This window comes from Coturnix japonica, chromosome Z (assembly GCF_054131305.1).
Source record: "Coturnix japonica strain WE chromosome Z, WE-NBRP24, whole genome shotgun sequence".
In the NCBI taxonomy this organism is placed as follows: Eukaryota; Metazoa; Chordata; class Aves; order Galliformes; family Phasianidae; genus Coturnix; species Coturnix japonica.
Genome location: NC_140702.1, coordinates 2,546,273 through 2,566,245, shown reverse-complemented (window position 1 = coordinate 2,566,245; position 19,973 = coordinate 2,546,273). Strand labels below are relative to the sequence as shown.

General features: G+C 47.9%; 1 protein-coding gene across 3 annotated transcripts; it reads left to right on the top strand.

Annotated features, from left to right (window-relative positions):
• Window positions 1-98: 98 nt before the first annotated feature.
• Window positions 99-13,491, top strand: LOC146753449 (rho GTPase-activating protein 32-like). Of its 3 annotated transcripts, XM_085530524.1 has the most exons (20): window positions 99-356; window positions 1,429-1,500; window positions 2,612-2,718; window positions 3,745-3,817; window positions 3,945-4,017; window positions 4,364-4,486; window positions 4,599-4,676; window positions 4,861-4,942; window positions 5,213-5,356; window positions 5,790-5,892; window positions 6,053-6,185; window positions 7,191-7,273; window positions 7,636-7,743; window positions 8,108-8,253; window positions 8,704-8,902; window positions 9,599-9,741; window positions 10,071-11,059; window positions 11,347-11,432; window positions 11,918-12,033; window positions 12,988-13,491. In XM_085530524.1, the coding sequence occupies exons 5-17, from the start codon at window positions 3,964-3,966 to the stop codon at window positions 10,493-10,495; spliced, it is 1,821 nt and encodes a 606-aa protein (XP_085386650.1). In that variant the 5' UTR covers window positions 99-356; window positions 1,429-1,500; window positions 2,612-2,718; window positions 3,745-3,817; window positions 3,945-3,963; the 3' UTR covers window positions 10,496-11,059; window positions 11,347-11,432; window positions 11,918-12,033; window positions 12,988-13,491. The 3 variants fall into 3 exon arrangements, with proteins under 3 accessions (XP_085386650.1, XP_085386652.1, XP_085386653.1); XM_085530526.1 differs by lacking the exon at window positions 11,347-11,432; XM_085530527.1 differs by lacking the exons at window positions 99-356; window positions 1,429-1,500; window positions 2,612-2,718 and adding an exon at window positions 3,051-3,372.
• The last annotated feature ends 6,482 nt before the right edge of the window (window positions 13,492-19,973 follow it).

Here is a 19,973-nt window from a genome sequence, read left to right as displayed (position 1 = left end):
TAACTTATCTCCAGCATGTAGATGCGTGTATTTTGAGAGAGGCATCCTACCCTAAGTGTATGTTACTCAAAAAGCATGTTTTCTTTCAGAAAAACCTACTGAGGTAACAAAACAGCTGGAGGATAAGACAGCAGCAGCAGGGCAGGACATCAGCCTGAGCCGTGAGCTGTCGAAACCAGATGTGAACATCAGGTGGTACAAGGATGGCAAAGCAATCAGAAAAAGCCACAAGTACGACTTGCAGCAGGAGGGAACTGGGGCCATTCTGATCATCCATGACTCTACCGCCAAGGCCAGCGGGGAGTACACCTGTGAGACAGAGGACTCTGAAACAAAAGCCAGAGTCACTGTGCAAGGTGAGTTGAAAAGCACACTGGGGATGGCATGTAGAGAAGTCGAGGTAAATATCTGCAGCCTGTGGGTGATGTTTTTCTCTTCTGTTTCCTTGAGCGGGATCAATTCTTAGTTTTCAGAAAATATGGTGGATTAAAATATTTTAGTTAAAATAATCTCTAATCTGAATGATAAATGGCATGAGAAAGCAAAGCTGATAACCAAGGAGGGCTCCAGAACAGAAAACGAAGTCCAGTATGGCATATTTAGAGACAGGTGAAGAACCCTTGAGCGCACTGAGGAGTACTAGGTTGCTCTGGAATGTCTCTTGGGCTCCCTACAGCACACATACTTGCTCTGGGGCATGTCTGGATGTCTGTAGAGCTAATTGCAGGGCCCTGAGAAACCTCTGGGGCACATTAGGGGGCACTGGCTTCCATGTGAGTGTTCCCAGGTTCCCAGAAGTCAACAGGGAAGCCTTTGGAGACCCCTTGGGAAGACTCAGTGGGGCCCTAGAGTGATGTAGCAGCTTGTGTTGGTTGCATCTGCTTGGCAGGGAAGCGATTTCCCTGGTTGAAGCTGACTGACTGGGAGGTGATTTCCTTGGTTTAATTAATTTAATTACCTGGATTATAATTAAATAACACTGTTCAGCATTCAATCAAGATTACATTTTTCCAAAGTACTTCAGTCATGCATCTGTAGCAGCTTTGCTAAAATATATCGAGTTTATTCAAAATTCCAGTGATGCTCCTAAAGCACTTGAAGTGCATTTGAGGTGGGGAGGGACAAAACAGCTCTGAGAGAATCATCATCAAATCAGAACATGGGAACGGTAACTAATAGCAGAGATTCTGAAAAGAACATTTAAATTTTCAAATTACCTTTTTCTAAAGTTGTATTTCACCAAGTTTCATCAATGTGCACACTGAAAAGCTGACTTGCTATGTTTCTTTTTATAAAAAATCATGTGTTACAATTGAGAAAAGAAGGTATAGCATGTAACATTCTCCAAGTAAAGTGCAAAAAACATTTCTTCACAGTTCCAATTAATGTCTTCTGTTTTGTTCAGACTCACTAAATGATGTATTTCAGGGTACATCACATGGGAATATAAGAAGACTATTCAGAACAGGAGCTGCAGAGCAAGATGAACGGCATGAGAAGGTAAGGCCGGGAACCAAGGACACAGCTTTTGTGTCACTCAGCCACCTGTGGCAGAGGTCAGGATTTCAGCAGGGATTTCTGCAGACGTTCCTTGAACACCCCCAGGGTGGGTGACTCCACCACCTCCCTGGGCAGTCCATTCCAGTGCCTGGCCACCCTTTCTGAGAAGTAATATTTCCTAATGTCCAGCCTGAACCTCCCCTGCCGCAGCTTGAAACCATTCCCTCTAGTTCTATCAGTAATGACATGAGAGAAGAGGCCGACCTCCAGCTCACTGCAACCTCCCTTCAGGAAGTTATAGAGAGCAATGAGGTCTCCCCTGAGCCATCTCTTCTCCAGGCTGGACATTCCCAGCTCCCGCAGCCTCTTCTTATATGGCCCCATTGTGCTCCAGACCCCTCACCAGCTTTGTTGCCCTTCTTTGAACACCTTCCAATGCCTCAGTGTCTTTTTTGCAGTGAGGGGCCACAAACTGGAAACAGAATTCGAGTTGTGGCCTCACCAGTGCTGGGTACAGGGAGACAGTCACCTCTCTGCTCCTGCTGGCATCACTGTTTCTGATGCAAAATGTATGTAAGTGTCACATGTGTGACATCCTTTTTGATGGAGTTCTGTGACTGGAGTTCAATGGATTTGAGAGCTGACTTGAAGCCTGTGGGCATCACCCAGGAGTTGGGGTGAGAGGATGAGGCGCAGGAACAGGAGCCTCTTTGGTCGTTATTAAACTCCCAACTTTTTGGTCAGGAATTTCTGTGTGTTTCTTTATCATGTAAAAAACAGAGTCATTGTGCAGCTTGTGAATGAATTGATTCACGCCTGCTGATTGGTGCTGTTCTCTACAGGGAGCTGCAATGGAAATGGACACTTGTGGTCCACTGTCCAGCCCCCTCCCGTGTTGGATTTTCTGGGCTTTGAGACACGTCTTCCAGATGCACTTTGTGTTATTTCTGATGTGTTGACCTGTTGAGCTCCAGCCCCAAATGAGGATTCAAGTACTACCACAGCAGTCCATTGGGACTGTAGTATTTCTTGCTAAACAGAATTCGTGTGCACCCTTGTCTTTCGTCTGTACAAAGGATCTTGTAATCATCTCTGCCTGTGTTTCTTTTAGACCCAGAGATGAAGCAGAGAGGAACACAGACTTGGGTGGATCTTCATTCAGGAGCAGGGACACGTCATGCTCACCTGAGGTGTCTGGCTGACAGCAAGAGCAGAGAGGTAAGTTTCATAGGGTCGCGTGCCCATTTTATTTTATTTTTAATTCATGATGCATAGAGGCGTTCCCCAGACAAAGTGAGCATTTCTCAACTGGACTTTGTAGAAATGAGCTAGGCAGTGAAAATGGGTTTGAAGCATCCCAAAGAGCCCCGCAAGAGAATACTGAGAGTTAATCTGGCACCCTCCTTTGGAAACATCCAGTGTCTGTCAGCTCTTCAGCTGTGCCCTAACACCTCCCATTGCGCTGCCACACCAGGATAGAATTCCAAGCCCACACTGAGTCCTGGAATGTTGTGGTGCCGTGTTGGAATCAGATGTGACCACGTGGTCTTGGCTCCCCGCCTTGTGGGGGGTCATGGTGGACCAGGCTGTTGGCCGTTGGTGATGTCATAAGCGTCTGGAATGAGGGGAGGAGCGGTGCGTTCTGTGTTCCTTTGTGGGTGAGCTAGTGGTCGGAGTGGTTGGTTGTCTTGTTGTTGTTGTGCCTTTAGTGCCGTTAGTTAGTTTGTTCTGTTTGTTAGTTAGTTCTGTTTGTTAGTTACTTCTGTTTGTTAGTTAGTTTTGTTTGTTAGTTAGTGACTTTAGTTAGTTAGTGCCGTTAGTTAGTTCCTTTAGTGTTTTTTTCTTCACACCGTCGTGTGCAGCAGCTTGTAGGTAAGCTGAGCTGGTGTGGGATGGATGGGTGGGCAGTGAGGTGTTGAGAACTGCTGGCTGTCGGAGCTCACAGCACCGTATTGCTTACTCTGGACCATCAGACGTAATTTTCCCCTGGTACACACGTTCCAAAGGGGGTATCAGTAAAGTTGGCACCTGTCCCGTGCTTCTTCCATTGTCTTTGCTCAGTAGTGGAAGCGTTGTAAAGTTGCTGGGTGGACAGACATCACGTAGCCTGAGACTCAGCATGTCTTGCAGCAAGTGGATGGGACGGTTGTGCTGTGTGTGTTATTCCATGACTGTCTTAGCCCTGCTCACTGACCTGCTCTTTCTCTCTCCTCTCCTCGCCCTCCGCCCACTGCCTCGGTGCAGCTTTTGCTCTCATTCCATCAGAGCAAAGCGACAAGGAACTGCTGCAGATAGCTTGAGGTGATCTCACTGCCAGGTACGTGCCATGTTTTGTCCCCCCGCATGGTTTTGGCTCAGGGTATGCGCGGGTAGCTCTGAAGAAGTCTGTCCATACTGTGCTGTGTGAATAGAGAAAACAGAAGTGTGTTTCTGCTCTGTTCCAGTGTCTTCACACTTGCTGTGATGGGTGCTGCGTGCAGTGGGATCAGCCGTGAGCCTGAGGTGGCGGCGACGGAGGTACAGTATGAAGCTCTGGCTGGTCTTTTTTCCCTGTGTTGAGCCATTAGAAGGAGCTGCAGGTGTACTCTCCTGCAGGCAAGAATGGGCCAAAAAGGGCCTGGCCAACTTTCTGTACCAGTGCCATTGCTGATTAGTCTGTGTTGAGAGAGATGCATCTTTGCATGGCCTGGCAATGCGCACCAGGAAGGGAAATAACTGTGATGAGACGTGCAGCTCCTTCTGAAGTGCTGCTGATAAGGACGGAGCGCATTTGCTGCAGCTTTCTCTGCAGATGTGCTCCTCACCTTGAAATCCTCCTGGTATGTCCTCAGCTCCTGACCACAGCCTGTGCTCTGTTTTGCAGGCTGATAACATGTGGAAGCCGCAGCTGGAGCGTGCTGTGTCATCTATCAACGTTCCAGCGATTGCGGCGGCCCATGTTATTAAGAGCCACGTCGCCCAGGGGCCGGGTGAGCTCTCCCTTGAGGTAAGCAGTTAGAGGCGTTCCTTGTTGTCATGCATAGAAGAAGGCAGTCGTTTGAGATTTGTTTTCCTACCAGATTTGCTGAATCCGGGATTGACATTTCAATTTCTTTCAGGTCGGAGATCTGGTGTCCATTGTTGACATGCCACCAAAGGAGCTGAGCCCCTGTTGGAGAGGCAAGCGTGGCTTTGAGGTAGGCACACGTTTCTGACTAGAGAGCACAACTTGAGTAGAGTCGGGAATCTCAGGTTGGAGCTGCTCTGCCTGCACAGGATGGCTTCTGGATGCAAACGGTTGCCCTGTGTCGGTGTCAGAGGACCTTCCCTTTGGCTCTGGGCTCGCGCTAATGCCCACCTGTCTTTTTGTTCTTGTTACAGGTTGGACTTTTCCCTGGTGAGTGCGTGGAACTCATCAGTGGAAAAGTTCCTGAGTCCCTGGTCAATTCACTGCCAAAGCCAGGTACATATGTTACATCTGATAATGCGGGTTAGTAAAACGGGGTCAGAATGTAACTATCAAGGGATTCGTTAATGCCCAAGTTCAGCAAGCTTTGCAAGAGGAGTGCATTAAGCTCCATGGGCACCTCCAGGGATGGGGAAAATCTGTTATTGCTTGTCATTGTTGATACTGTTCTTCCAGTTGTTACATGCTCTGTTGAATGCATTATGTTTGGCCTCGTCCAACGGAGCCAAGCCTGAAATGAAGTGGTTTCTTTGTTTTGTTGTGCAGTGCCAAGGAGACGGGGCAAGCTCATCCCCTTCCTTCGTTCCCTGGTGAAGGCCCGTCCCAGGAGAGCGACGGAGCCTGAGCCGGAGAAGGAAGGGTTGTTTGGGTGTGACCTGGGGGAGCACCTTCTTCGCTCTGGCCGTGATGGTAAGGAACAGCCCATTCCTGGATCTATCTCCGTTGGGCGTGTAAAGGTGAAAGGGAGGTCATATCCTCCAATTGTTTCAGCCAGATAACGTAGGAAGCCTTCTGGACACAGAGAGCAGCCAGCATCCTTTCCCTAACTTTTCTGGACATGGGATTGGACTCCTCTATTCCCCAGGGAGCTGTGATGGAACTTGCAGTGTCTGTGGCTTTGCCAGAATTACTTTCTCCAGGCTGTTGATAGGTTGTGGCATTTCTGGAAAGCCAAGAACACATCTCTGTACAGTTTCCTCTCAGCTGTCTCTGCCAGCTTTCTCCTCTAAGGAGGAAGCAAGCAGTAGCCTGGCTGGGCTTAGTGGATGGGATGTGAGAAGGGCATGGCCTGAACCAGGACTTGAGTAAGAAGCTGAGCTAACCACTGGCTCTTGTTCTGTAGTCCCCCAGGTCCTCGAGAGCTGTGCTCAGTTCATTGAGGAGAATGGCGTAGTGCGCGGGATATACCGCCTGTCTGGCGTCATGTCCAAGATCCAGCGACTACGGTAAGAGTGCTGTGACTGACACAGCTGTCAGTAGGGCCCCGTGCCATGCTGCGGGCGTTCAGAGGAACCCCTTCCTTTTCTTGACTGTATGTTGTGTGGCTTTGGACTTGTTTTCGTCTTTCTCAAAGCCCTCTGCCCAATTCTGTGTCCTTCTCTGCAGCCATGAATTTGATTCAGAGCAGGTGCCAGAGCTCAGCGTCCGTGATATTCACAGTGTGAGCTCTGTATGCAAGATGTACTTCAGGGAGCTCCCAAACCCTCTCCTCACCAACCAGCTGTATGACCAGTTCTCGGTAAGCACAGGGCAATGTCTTGGAAAAGATACGTACCTGTTCCCTGGGCGTCCTGGCTAGTGGTTGCAGCAGTGCCCCAGCTCTGAGGTCTTCTTTCTGTTAGCCCCATGAGGCATGTCTTTGGCACATCCTACCTCTCACTGATACCGCTTTTGGTGGTGCCAGGAGGTGCTGATTTAAGTTATTCACCATACTTGCGAGAATTCCCTTTCCTTTGCTGTTCCCCAACTATTGGTAGAATGGGGTTAATAGCAAAGTGGACTTGGAGAGGAATGCCTGCTGCAAGGAGCTGCAATACGCAATCAGGCTGTAAAGCCCCCCAGAGCTTGGCCTTGATGGCGCAGGCTGAGTGCTGCTGTGTTCCCCTGATGCCTCTTGGAAGGCATCGAGTCTGCCTCGGTGCTGACCACCAGCACGCTGGCCCCACGGTTCCCAATCCTTTGGCAGCTATTTAGGCTGACTCGTGTCTGAATCACAGAATCACAGAATCACAGCATTGTAAGGGTTGGAAGGGACCTCTAGAGATCATCAAGTCCAACCCCCCTGCCAAAGCAGGCTCCCTACACCATATCACACAGGCAGGCGTCCAGGCAGGTCTTGAATATCTCCAGAGAAGGAGACTCCACCACCTCCCTGGGCAGCCTGTTCCAGTGCTCCGTCACCCTCACTGTAAAGAAGATCTTTACAAATGTGCGGAACTTCCTATGCTGTACTTTCATCCCATTACCCCTAGTCCTATCCCCACACACTACTGAAAAGAGACCAGACTCACCACTATGGCTCCCACACCTCAGGTATTTATAAACCTGGATCAAGTCCCCTCTCAGCCTTCATTTCTCAAGGCTAAACAGACCCAGTTCCCTAAGTCTCTCCTCACAGGGGAGATGCTCCAGGCCCTTCACCATCTTAGTGGCCCTCTGCAGGACTCTTTCCAAGAGATCCCTGTCTTTTTTGTACTGGGGAGCCCAGAACTGGACACAGTAATCCCTTCGTTCCTTATTCCAGGACGCTGCTTGTGCAGCTACCGAGGAGGAGAGGTTTGTGAGAATGAAGGATGCCATCCAGCAGCTGCCCGCTCCTCACTACAGGTCAGTGCTGCCCTCGGTCTGCTGAGCTCAGCCCTGCTGCCTTTCAGAGGGTGATGATGCGATTCCAGGTGTTGTCTCACACCTGCAACATCATTCCTGTGCACGCTGCAGCAGCTGAAGGCTGCACTGGGTCAATTGATTGGGTCATTTTCTTGGCATGGGATCATGGTTGGTGCAGCCGATGGCTGCGGCTGTGCTTTGCAGGGCTTGGTGCTGCGGCGTGGTGGCACTGGGAACATTTTATCTACTTCATATTCAGGGACTGTAGAAATGACATCAACCACCATGAAGTGAGGTTTGTTTTGTGCACTGCAGCACAGCTTGCTTTTTGGTGCTGAACATCTGCCCCTCTTGTTTTCCAGGACGCTGGAGCATCTGATGCGTCATTTGGCGTCTCTTGCTGGGAACTGTTCGGTCACCAACATGGATGCTCACAATTTAGCCATAGTGTGGGCTCCAAACCTCTTAAGGTAATCTTCTTTTTCTGTTTGAGCACAATGCTTAGTTCTGCTCTCCAGAAAGAAAGCAATCCTCCCTTCTTCTTCATCTAATGTGCTCTTCTCCTGTAAAAGCTGTCAGAAGTGGCTGGCAGCAGAGGTAGAGCCTGAACTGCTCTCCCCCAACCCTAGGGGCACAATTCCTAGGTGACAGTTTCTGCTCTCTTGTTTAGCTGGGACTGCTGTGTCGTTGATCAAGGAGAATTTCGTAGGTGCTGATGCTGATTGCCCACTGCAAAAGTCTCCAGAGCCCAGTTGGACTGCTTTGGGCTGCAAAAATTCAGACCTGGGGAAACAGTCTTGGAGGAATGACTTGTAAAATCTGCCTTTTCTTCAGATCCCAGCACAGCCAGTCAGCCTGCGCCAGTGGAGGAGCTGCCTCCATAGAAGTCCAGACGCAGACAGCAGTGGTGGAGTTCATCATTAGCCACACAGACGGCCTCTTTGGCTCCAAATCCACGTCAGCCATGGGAGACGGAGCAGGTGAGTATCTTCCTCCATTATCTTGATCTTGATCTAATTGAGGCCACGATCTTTCAAATACACTTTGACTCTCAACGGGACAGGAGGCTTCTGGGCTTAGATGAGAACATGGCACCCTGTTGCTGGGTCCTGAGAATGAGAACACTGTCCCTGCCTTTATGATGTTCTGAATGGGGGTGAAGCATAATTGAAGTGTGGCAGCAAAGCTTTCTGAGTTCCCGGACCTGTCTTCTAGGGTTGGTTTTTTTTTTTTTATGCCTCTTTTCATACAGTGAGCAGCTCTTAATTGTGGCTGTGTCCTTTGCCATGAGCATACCTCTGAGCACCCAGTTACTTTGAGCTCCTCTTCTTCCAGTGGCTCGGATAAGCAAGTCTGAGAAAAATGCAGAACTGGGATGGTTGTGCTGCTGCTTTCTGATCCTCCGTCTTACCTGTGGTTTTCCCTTGCAGGGCACAGTTCTGAACCTGAGCCCAAGTCTGTGTTGGAGTCTCCTCATGCTGCAAAGCTGCTCACCGTGCAGGAGGCACAGGCCCTGAGAGGCCAGAGCAGCTCTCCTGCAGTGATAAGGAGCAGTGAAATCGAAGTGGAGGAAGGCCCCACAGCTGCACCAGGGAGATTCCACACAATCATTGATTTTCCATCTGAAAGGTAAAGAGGACTTCCCTTTCCAGCCCCTATCATAACTGGTCAGATGGGTTTTATTGGTTTACTTTTTGTCCATTATATCTTTGAGGATTCAACTAACACACAGTTGCCGAATGGGCTCAGTGGAGCCACACAAGGTGCCTTTCCTTCCTGGTTGGGCAGGCAGTCACGAGATGCAGAAAGCCACGCTGGCGTCTATCCTGGTCTGTGCTGGCTGTATCACGAAACGTTGGGGTTTTCCTGATTTCAGGGCCACGTGCCTGAAACCAGTTCCTGTTCTCCTCTAAGGAGAGCTGTTGGTCAGACTTGCTGGCACTAGAAATTAAAGATGGCAGTGAGCTGAGGCCGGGGTGGTGTTAGCATAAGAGTCAGAGATGCTTTTGAACTTCCCTTATGTCTGCACAGTTCCTCAGAAAGCAGTTAGGCCTGCCAGCTTCTGTCCTGTCTGGCTGTGGAGCCTTTGCTCACATGCTCCGCATCTTGCTTGACATGGTTGAGAGGAATGTAGCCAGCAGGACTTGAGGGCTGAGCTGTAGGAATGGAAGCATCCTCTGCTGTTTGAAACAGAGCGCGTTTCTAAGCTGTGTTTCAGCAGAAAGCAGGCAGTGCCAGGAATAGGGAACTGTTGGCAAGGGCTCGGTGCAACTCTTCCCTCACCCTGCACCACGACTGACAGCATGCTCTGTTTTCTCTCTCCAGTCCAAGGCGTCCCAGAAGGATGGAATCACCTGCTGGCAGTTGGTGTTCTTGCTTTTGCCTGCACAGAACATCACCGGTGGATGAACACCAACTGCAGAGCAGTGCCAGGGAGCCATCAGAAACAGAAGTCGTGCTCCTGGCAGGTAAGCGAGCAAATCCAGCAAAAATCCAGCAAAAACACTGCTTGTCAGCAACACAGGTAGAATTCATGCTTTCAGTGGGCTTGTACCTCCTCCTAGCATTCAAGCCTGTGCCTGTCATCTTCAGTTGACCCCTGTCTTTCCCAAATGAGTCTCTTGTCAACACAAGAGCTGGACCTGCACAAGGATCACTTTCAAGGCAGTGACACTGTTGCTAGAAGCCTATTTGCTTCTGCCCACCACCACTACAAAATGCCAAATGTCAAGAACCTCTTTCATGATTTATCTTGTGAACATTCAACACTAACCGCTGTGCATCTACTCCTTCCTAGGTGACTCCAGCCCTTGTGCGCCTCGAAGACCCAGGGCAAGTGATGATGGTGCATCCTGTGCTTCCATCAGTATTGAACTGTTAGGAAGCACAGGATGCGGCAGTTCAAAGGAAAGCCTTCTATGTGACAGCAGCGAAGGACAGAAGAGTGTCATAATTGTGGAAGCCCTTATTCATCCCATCCCTCCGGAAGCTGCTGACCTGAGCCTGCCAGATGCCACAGTCACCAGCCGGGACTGTGGCCCGGTGCCTTTCCAGGACAGCCCAGAGCAAGCCCAGCCCGAGTGCCCCGATAACAACACCTCCAAGCAGGACCAGGACAGCGTTAATGAGGAGCAGCCGAGACTCTTGGAGGGGGACTTGGAGTCAGGCCTCCAGTCCCAGGCACCAGGAAGCACCACGAGCTCTGAGACACTTTCTCCTTAACATCAGAGGATGAGTTCCATCTTTACCCCGGACCTTTCATTCCCTCCATTCTCCTATTGAATAAAGGCACGCTCGTGCTCAATCAACGCCTTGACTGCATTCTGAGTCTTCATTCACAGAGATTGGGATGAGTGTAAGAAACATCAAGGCAGCTCAGCTTGCAACGCTCTGGCTGTGGGGTGCGTGCAGGGACACTGTAACCATACAGGGAAAGGCTTCCACTGCTTCCTAAAGCTGTAGTCCAGCCCTGCTACTGCTCTGTGGCACAAAGCCCTGAGGGATGTTCCATATTGTTAACCTAAGTGAAGCCAGCTTCATGCACTGTGTTTTGTTGTTGCTGGGTGAGAGGGGGATGCACGTTGGTGAGAAGATGAGCATTGCTGGATCTGCCACGAGTGTCCCTTCTGCCTCTAAGAATATGTCCTAAGTAGGATGTGAACACTGCTGGCACTTCCTCATTGCACGTGCTTGGAGGATCTTCAGTTCTTGCACATTTCAGGATGTCTGTCAGTGACTACGAGGAAATTCTCAAGTACTAGGAATTCCATGAAACAGTTGGAACGGGTAAGTGTCATCTTTGTACAGAAACAGCACGCCTAACAGTCTGTCTCACCACTCTAGAATTAATCTGAGAATAGATTGACAGCTCTTGTCAGTTCTCTAAGTCAGGTTTCATTAGTATAAACTTGGAATTGGATTTTTGAGACCTGTTGGAAATTGATGGTGCTGATTACCTCTTCCTCTAATTAAAGCATTACACACAGTGTATGCTAGGTACTCTGCTTTACCTGTAATATTATATTAGAGAAGAATTCATGCTCAACTTTAAGCATCTGTGTTTTGATTTGTAGGTGGTTTTGCAAAGGTAAAACTCGGGCGGCATCTTCTTACTGGTGAAAAAGTTGCACTAAAAATCATGGAGAAAGTTACTGTAGGGGTAAGCCAAAAGGCATTTAAATATGATAATATCTTCTGTTGGAGTTGTGGAGTTCTCAGGAACATGGGGGCAGGTGGGATGGTACATAGGAATGCAGCCTACTGGTCCCATTGCCTTTTGAAAGATGCTGTAGAGCTGGAAAAAGTTTAACAGAGCACCACAAATCTTGTTCCTCATTGTTCAGAGGGCAGTATTCTCTGGCTTTAAAATGGAGGAAGTTATTACGTTATTACATTACATTACATTATTGTTACATTATTACAGCAACTTTACCAAAATGCCAATGAAAATGCTGAATGTTTTGTTTTTCAGTTTTCACAGCTCTGTTTCACAATTTCTATGGGAGTGATGTCAGCCATTGCTGAGTTGATGTTGAATTGTGTACTGTCCCATATGTGCTTGTTCTGTTCCACAGCAGTCAGATGTGGTACCTGGTATGTCACAGTAGTTAGCGATTTCATCGCTTGCTTTTATGGTCTCTTAAGGATGACTTGCCTCATGCTAAAACAGAAATTGATGCCATGAAGAACTGAAGTCATCAACATGTTTGCCCATTGTATCATGTAAGAGAGACATCAAAGAAATATTTATAGTCTTAGAGGTAAGAAATAGTTTCTGCTCTCTGTGCTGTCATTGTTACTTATCTTTCTCTGATACTCTCTAAATGCATTTTCAGATAACCTTATCTTACAGGGAAGCTGTTTGATGACATTGTTTCTAAGGACCGCCTTTTGGAAGAGGAAGCTCCAGTCTTTTTTTGACAGACTGTTTCAGCAATTGCTTCTGTTCACAGTCAGGGTTATGCCCAGAGACCTCAAACCAGTGAGCATGAACTGCAGTCAGTCTTCCATAAATAATAATGAATGTGTTTTTATTTTTCTGTTGGCAGAGAGAGTTACAGTACTCCACTCCATTCCAGTGGATTGCAGGAGAGAACTGAAGGGGGAAAAAACAACACAAAGTAGAACTCATGGGTTGAGATAGAATTATGTTCTGAGATAGAGAAAAGGATAATAGTTATGTTGAATGCAAAAGCAATTGCTCACCACCTACCAATCAGTGCCCAGTTAGCCTCCTAGTAGTGGAAGAGATTTACATGAACTATTTACCCCCTTCAAAACTCTTTCCACAATATGTCATATAGTATGGAATATCCTTTGGCCAGTTTAAGTCAGCTGTCCTAGTTCTGTTCCTTCTCACTTCTTTGGGCTCTCAGCTGAAGTCTTGGTCCTGGCAGGTAAGGGTGCAAATCCAGCTTTCAAAACACTGCTTGTCAGCAACACAGGTAGAATTCATGCTTTCAGTGGGCTTGTACCTCGTTCTGGTGTTCAAGCCGTGCCTGACATCTTCAGTTGACCCCTGTCTTTCCCAAATGAGTCTCTTGTCAACACAAGAGCTGGACCTGTATGAGGATCACTTTCAAGACAGTGGCTCTGTTGCTTGAAGCCTATTTGCTTCTTCCTGCCGCCACTCTATAACCAAATATCAACAACCTCTTTCATGATTGAACTTGCAAACGTTTGACACTAACCCTTGTGTTTCTGTGCCTTCCTAGGTGATTCGAGCCCTTGTCAACCCCAAAGATCCAAACCAAGTAGTTATGTGCAGTGTGTTTCCATCAATGGAGAGTTCTTATTAAGCACAAATCGCTGCAATTCGGATGACAGCCTTCCACATGGTAACAGTGATGGACACAAGGGGCTCATCCACGTTCATGCTCTCATATCTCCTGGCTCTGCTGAAGCTCCTGACCTGAGCCTGCCAGACACCACAGTCACTTGCCTGGATTGTGACCCAGCGCCTTTGCAGTGCTGCCCATCCCAAGCACAGCCCGAGTGCCCCAACAGCAGCACCACCATGCAGGAGCAGGGCAGCATCAGTGAGGTGAAGCTGAGCATCTTAGATGGGGACTTAGAGTCAGGCTGCCAGTCCCAGGCACCAGGCAGCAGCACCAGCTCTGAGCCACTCTCATCTTGACAAGAGGAGTCCTATCTTCACCCTTGACCTCTCAAGCCCTCCTGTCTTTTATTGAATAAAGTCACTCTCATGCTCAGTCATCGCCTTGGCTGCATTCCGAGTCTTCATTCACAGGGATTGGGATGAATGCAACAAACAGCAAGGCAGCTCAGCTTGCAATGCTATGGCTGTGGGGTTCGTGCAGGCAGAGCTCTGGGTTCCCATTTTGCCTGGCTTTGGGATGTCAGCAGCAAGATCTCTACCATTTTGTATGGCAGCAAATAATCTCTAGCATCCAGGTTGCTGCTCATGATAATCCCAGTCTTCCTGGCTGTCGCTTTGTGATACCTTTCAAAGCCTTTTGATACTCTTTGATGCCTTGGCTGCTCCCTAACACCTCTGTCCTCCTGCCATGTTGACTCATGTCTCCCACTTTGAAGCTGGCTTTGCAGATCATCTCCAGCCCTGTCATCATCACGCTGCAGCAGGAGGTGCTCACCTGGCCCAGTGTCTGGCAGTGCTGCTTGTTCTGCAGATGAGCAGCTGCCTCCTCATCTCTTCAGCTACAGGAGTTTTTCTCAGGGCAGTTAGATGCAGTCATGCTCCTCTGGATTTGGTGTGTTAAATCCATGCTGCATGGCAGCAGTCAGTGCAATACAAAGGTGTTCTGTGTGCCACAGCATTTCTCCAGGGGCTGCCAAAGGTAGAAGCACAACACAGCACCATCCTTCTGACAGTGCATATATTTTTTTTTTATTTCTAATCTTTTGCCAATGTCAGTTAGATTGTTTTAAAATATCCACACACCAAAATCTGACTACCAAGCAAATGTAATGAAAATGAAATGAAGGTGAGTTAGCGGAAAGCACAAGGACATGTTATATTAGGCTCTAGCAAATTTACAGGCAGTCACTGCATGAAGAGGTAGATTTGAGTTGCACATTATATGATTCCCACAAAGATTAAGGAAATCTGAAGCTTTCAATATATTTTTTTATTCTTTTTTCATTTCATTTTTTAAACACCTGACCCAGACCCCAACCCTCACAGGAGCTGTAAAGACAACAGCATTAACCCGCAATGTAACTCTAATCCTAACCCTTACCCTGATTCTAAAATCGTCTCTAACTCCAAATGTAACAACAAAAATGATGCTACAAGTTTGTAGCAAAAGGAACCTTAACCCTGATCATAATCCAAAAAAACAATCATTAAGGTAACAATAATCTTTACCTTAAAAGTAATATTAATCGGAGCCCAGATGATGCCTGCATCCAATCAGAAGCATGCTTTGCATTATTTAAGAGTTGTATTTTTTCCAATGAACTCTCTCTATTATCACGTTTATAAAGTAACAGAGTCTGTTCTTTTTCTCCTGACACTGTGCCTTACTCCTGACATCCCCTGGAAATGACCCAGATAGGGCACCATCAAAGTAATGCTAATAGTAATGTCAGTCCTAAGGGTATCTCTAGCCTCAGTGTTAATGGGACGCTAACAACAATCCCGACAGCCTTAAACATTCTGGTGGTGTGACAGAGGTGCTGCCTTGCACATGCTGGGCAGTCCCGTTGCCTGTTCAATGCAGGCGGCAGCGTAGAAACATGATGCCCGTGGTCAGAATGCCCTGTGGCAGATCCTGGCACCGGAGAACTGACTGGAGAACCATGAGAGAACTGACAACAAATCACTCCACATCAGAACCTGATCAGAATCAGAATCTGAGTTACTGGTTCTACCACCTGTAGTGTAGAATAGGTAGCCAATAAATGCTTTTCAACTGTGATGTATCTTTATTCTGCTCCATGCCAAACCCGTGTCCAAAACCTCATAGGGGTTCACAAAGAACTCTGGCTCTGCCAGAGCCCCCATCCAGACCCTTCTTGAGTTACATTCACATCTAGTTTGGATCCTCTGTATTTCCTGTGGAATTCTAAGCACAGTTTTCTAACAGATTTCTCATAAGCAACCAAAGCCATTTCCAGTTAGCCTCAAAGTCCATCAGTTCTAGTGCTCATGAATGTTGTACCAGCACACTGTTTGTTTTCTTCTTCCACAGAGCCATCGTGTCACATTTTACTTCACATTAAATCATGGAGATGAAAAAAGAGTGTTCTTGTGGATTAACACAGGACTTAGCCCCAGGAAATACTGGTTCTATTCTCATCCTGGTCACATATGCAGCAAACACATCATAAGCCTCTTGATCTATCTGGAATCAAATTTGCTGGCAAAATGGCAAAGAACCCTGCAGGTCTCATTTCTCTATTTGTATCACGAAGCAATCATGGTATTCTAATCCCTTGGGGAATCTGAGGGTAGTCATTCACCCCAGTACCGAGATTACCCTTATACTTAGTAAGTGTTAGATAAGAATCAGGAGAGAAACACTAATCATACATGAGATAAACAAGTAGCAAATGGATTATAAGAGAGTAATCCTATGTACAGCATAGTCTAATAAAATTAACATTGGAGTGGTTGGAGATAGAGAGCCTTTGGGGATGAGAGCACTGGAAACAAAGAAATATTGTAGAGATTCCTTGGAGTTGAGAAATAAAACAAAACAAACTCAGTTTTATTGTGACTTCTCCATTTTCCTACATGCAAAATTAAAGAAGTGATTGAATTATAAATGATAGAAGCAGAAAGAAAATTGGTCTGCCTCTGTGCCAGACTTCATTAAATATTGGCCATAGCAGTATATAAAGCCACAGAAAGGTAAAGTAAATGCAAAGCACTGAATGAGAGAAATGCCGTTTTACCACATGCACCATCACAAGAAGTAATTTCCTGCCTTCAGGGGTAACGAGAGCAATGACATCTTGACTTCAGCTGTTTCTGTCTATAAAGAAAAGTAGACCTGTGGAAGGAGGGAGAGATTTCCTGAAGCTGAGGATCAACCACTGTGAGACTGAGGGTGACTCTGTAGTGAAGGGATGTGGATCAGATCTGTGGGTGTCAGAAGCTCTCACAAGCTTGTCCAGTCAGCAGTGTAGTTCTTACTCTGTGACTGGGTGATTCTATGATTCTGTGCCTCTCCCTTCTGCAAATAGCTTCATAAGTCCTGAGCTCCTTATAAGTGCTTGGACCAGAAGGATTTCTCAGAAGAATGAGAACCCCCAACTAGTTGCCCTGTATTACTGGAAATTTCCAGTCTGGAGCCAGAAAGTCTTCAGATATATATAAGCCCACAGTAGTCCCAGTGCATACAACTGAGCCCTGCACTTAATTGTTTCATCCAATACTTAAGCTCACTCTTTTATTTGTATTTCTTTCTCCTTTCCCCTGTTAAAGATTTCATGGCTGCTCTCAGGTCACCTTGGAGCCTTTTGTACTCCAGGCTGAACAGCCCCAGCTCTTTCAGCCTGTCCTCATAGGAGAGGTGTTCCAGCCCTTGAATCAGTTCTATGGCATGTATCAGTGACCTGTCCATGCTCCAACAGGTCCATGTCTCTCCTGTACTGAGGACTCTGCATCTGGATGCAGTACTCCAGATGAGGCCTCATCAGCACAGAGTAGAGGGGCAGGATCGCCTCCTTTGCCCTGCTGGCCGTGCTTCTTTTGATGCAGCCCAGGATATGGTTAACTTTCTGTGCTGTGAGAGCACACTGCTGGCTCATGTTCAGCTTCCCACCAACAGGAACCCCAGGGATTTTTCGCCAGGACTTTGCTCAATCCTTTCAGGCATTTCCCTTCCACTGAAAGCTTGATCCAGGATCTGGCCTTGTTCATGTGCACGGTGCTTTCTCACTTCATTGTGTGCACGGTGATTTCCCAAATAAGTCCAGATTTGCAGCATTTCCTTTCCAAAAAGAACTGAAGGTGGGGAATAAAGTGGGGAGGAGAGAGATAGATTCCAGCTGTATCTGCTGATCCATCTTTGCCTCATAGCAGGAAATAATCAAACACCTGTCTTAGTTCCTGGTGCTGTTCAAAGAGGAGCTCCTCATAAAGATGAATTTCTTCCTCAAGTTCTATTGATCACAATACCGGTCTGTTTATCAGTGTTCTGTTTTGGACCCATCACTATAAGAAAGATATTGAGGCCTTAAATCTTGTCCAGTGAAAGGCAACAAAGCAGTGAAGGATCTGGAGCAAAATTAAGCTGGGCAGTTCTTTTTTTTTTTTTTTTTGAGAACCAAAGCAATGATATTTTTATTTTATTTCTTTATTTATTGCTTACATCCCACTGAATGCAGCAAGAATATTCAGAAATATAAGTGTGAGGTGTCACTTCTCTCTTGCTGGTGCAAAAGCAGATCAAACCTCTGCACATCAGGAGCAAAAAGAGACAGATTTTGCAGAGCACTCCATAGCTGGGACTGCAGGAGGGCTCAGCCTGCTGTGCATAGCAAAGTTTCTCTTGTGTCCCTTGTCTCACTGCAGCTTTAAGGAATTCCCGAGGGGAGCTGCCTTAATAGCAAGTTGTACCACTTTTAAAGCTACATTTGTATCGCTCACACAGCAAGAGCTCTTGTCACATGGAAGCCATCGAATGAAAACACTGACATGGCAAGAGAATAAGGCGAGATAATGAGAAATTAAGAGCATGAAAAGTAAATGCTCTAGAAAAGCTGACACTTCATAACACTTCAAGTGAACACTTGCCTGAATTTCAAAGTCGACCGATAAAAAATTATTTGCTTTTTGGATAGGAAAAGATTCCACTAGGCTGCAATTTACATATGGATGCTCAATATTTAAGGAAATTGATTCTTTTACTTTGTAAAAGTGCTGTGCGTCACAGGGCAACCATGGGTCCTGTGATCCATCCTGCCCAGCCCCACAGCACGGGGCTCAGCTGTGACCCAGGAGCAGCCACCATCCTGTCCATGGCAGGGTGACCCTGCGCATGCCATCGTGCCCTCCACCAGGCCATGGAAACTGCATTTTCTTCTTCCCTCCCCCATCCCCAGAATGATAAAAGACAGACTCCATCAAGTCAATAGAGATGCTCCTGTTTCAAGGTGTGCAGAAATTCCCACCCTGCAGTGGTTTGAACAAGGACTGGTGACACGAAACAAACGGGGCTGCAGAAAGCAGAAAGAAATTGGTCTGTGCTTTATGGGGCACATCCTGGAGCTCCTCTGAGATCCGAGTTCAGCACCAATGGGATCATGCAGAGAAATCCTTAAGTCCGAGTTCAAAAGTCGTTTCTTCAGTGACCAAAGGGAAGTGAGAGCGCATAAGGAGAGAATACCACTGCCAGGGCTCAACGCAGCCATTCCCCTGCAGCATTTGAAGCACGGACTCAGATGTGAATGATCCAAATCCTTTATTACAAGTTCTCACATCTCTTATAAACCTTCACAAGTTTTTTTTTTCTAACATATCCAATCAGAGCCGTGAGTCCCTTCTTCTCCTTCCAGAGGTGTCCTTGGTTCTCAGGCTGTTGATCTGGCTCCACAGCTGCTGCTCTGAACAGCTTTTCTTGTATTCCCACATTCCCCCACGAGCCCAGCGCGGGGCAGGGCAGGATGGAGCAGGGGATGCTCCAAGGGACCACAGGAGAGGTAGAAGAAAGCTCCAGTGTGAGACCAGGGCCTCGTCGGCCCCCTGAGCAGAGAAACATGAGCAGGGCAGCTGGAGAGGCTGCGTCCTCATTGACACTCCTGGGCTGAGCCTTCAGCCTTCTGAAGGGCTCCAGCCATGCACCATCGTTCTCTGTAGGATTGTCCTTCAGGTGTGCAGCCGTGGGGGAGTCGTGCAGGATCAGGGTCCAACCCGTCCACACTCCGCTCCTGGCACAACCATCTCCATCCTCACCCATCTGCAGCCCTTCCCCACCCCACTGCAGAGCAAAGTGGGTACCCAGGGAAGAGCAGAGGGTCAGCAGACGTTGCAGTTGGGATTCAGAGATCTCTGCAGGGAAGCTCAGGGTGAGCCAGGTCAGATGCGCAGCTCCGGCTGCTGCACAAACAAAAGAGAGTGGATTTCAGAGTCTTGCTGCCAAAATGCTCCCCAAGAACAGCAGGGGATGCCCAGCGCCAGGGAAGAGGGGACCCTGCATGGGGATATCCCAGAGAGCAGGCAGGGGACAGACTAAGACAGCAAGGTGAGAGGAAGGCACTGAGGGACCAGAAAGCTGCAAGATCCCCTCTGCCCTCTTCGCCCTCCAGGCTCCTGGCCCCACTCAGTGCAAACCCACCCAGGCCCAGGGATGACAAGTCAACACAGGGCACTCTCACCTCCTGCAGGATCTGGGGAGCACCAAGCCCGAGGCTCACCTGGAGGCAGTGAAGATGTGCTTGGAGTTGGTGCAGATGGCGTTGATGGGGCTGCCCTTTGATCTCCCCAACTGGGCCGAAGTTATCCATGTTCCAGACTTTGATCACGCCTCCTTGGTACGCACTCAACAACATGGGGCAGCCAGGGATGAAGGCCAGGGTACAGACCCAATCTTTGTGTGCTCTTGGGATTTGCTGTAGGTACATGGCAGAGCAGAGATCACAATCAGCCTCATGCACTCAGCTGCAGGGCTGCAGATCATCCACTGCTGCCCCAGAGTCAATCCAAATCACCAAGCTGGACTCAAGACTTGGGGCCCGAATCCTCTTCTCAGAGAGTAACATAGCAACTGAT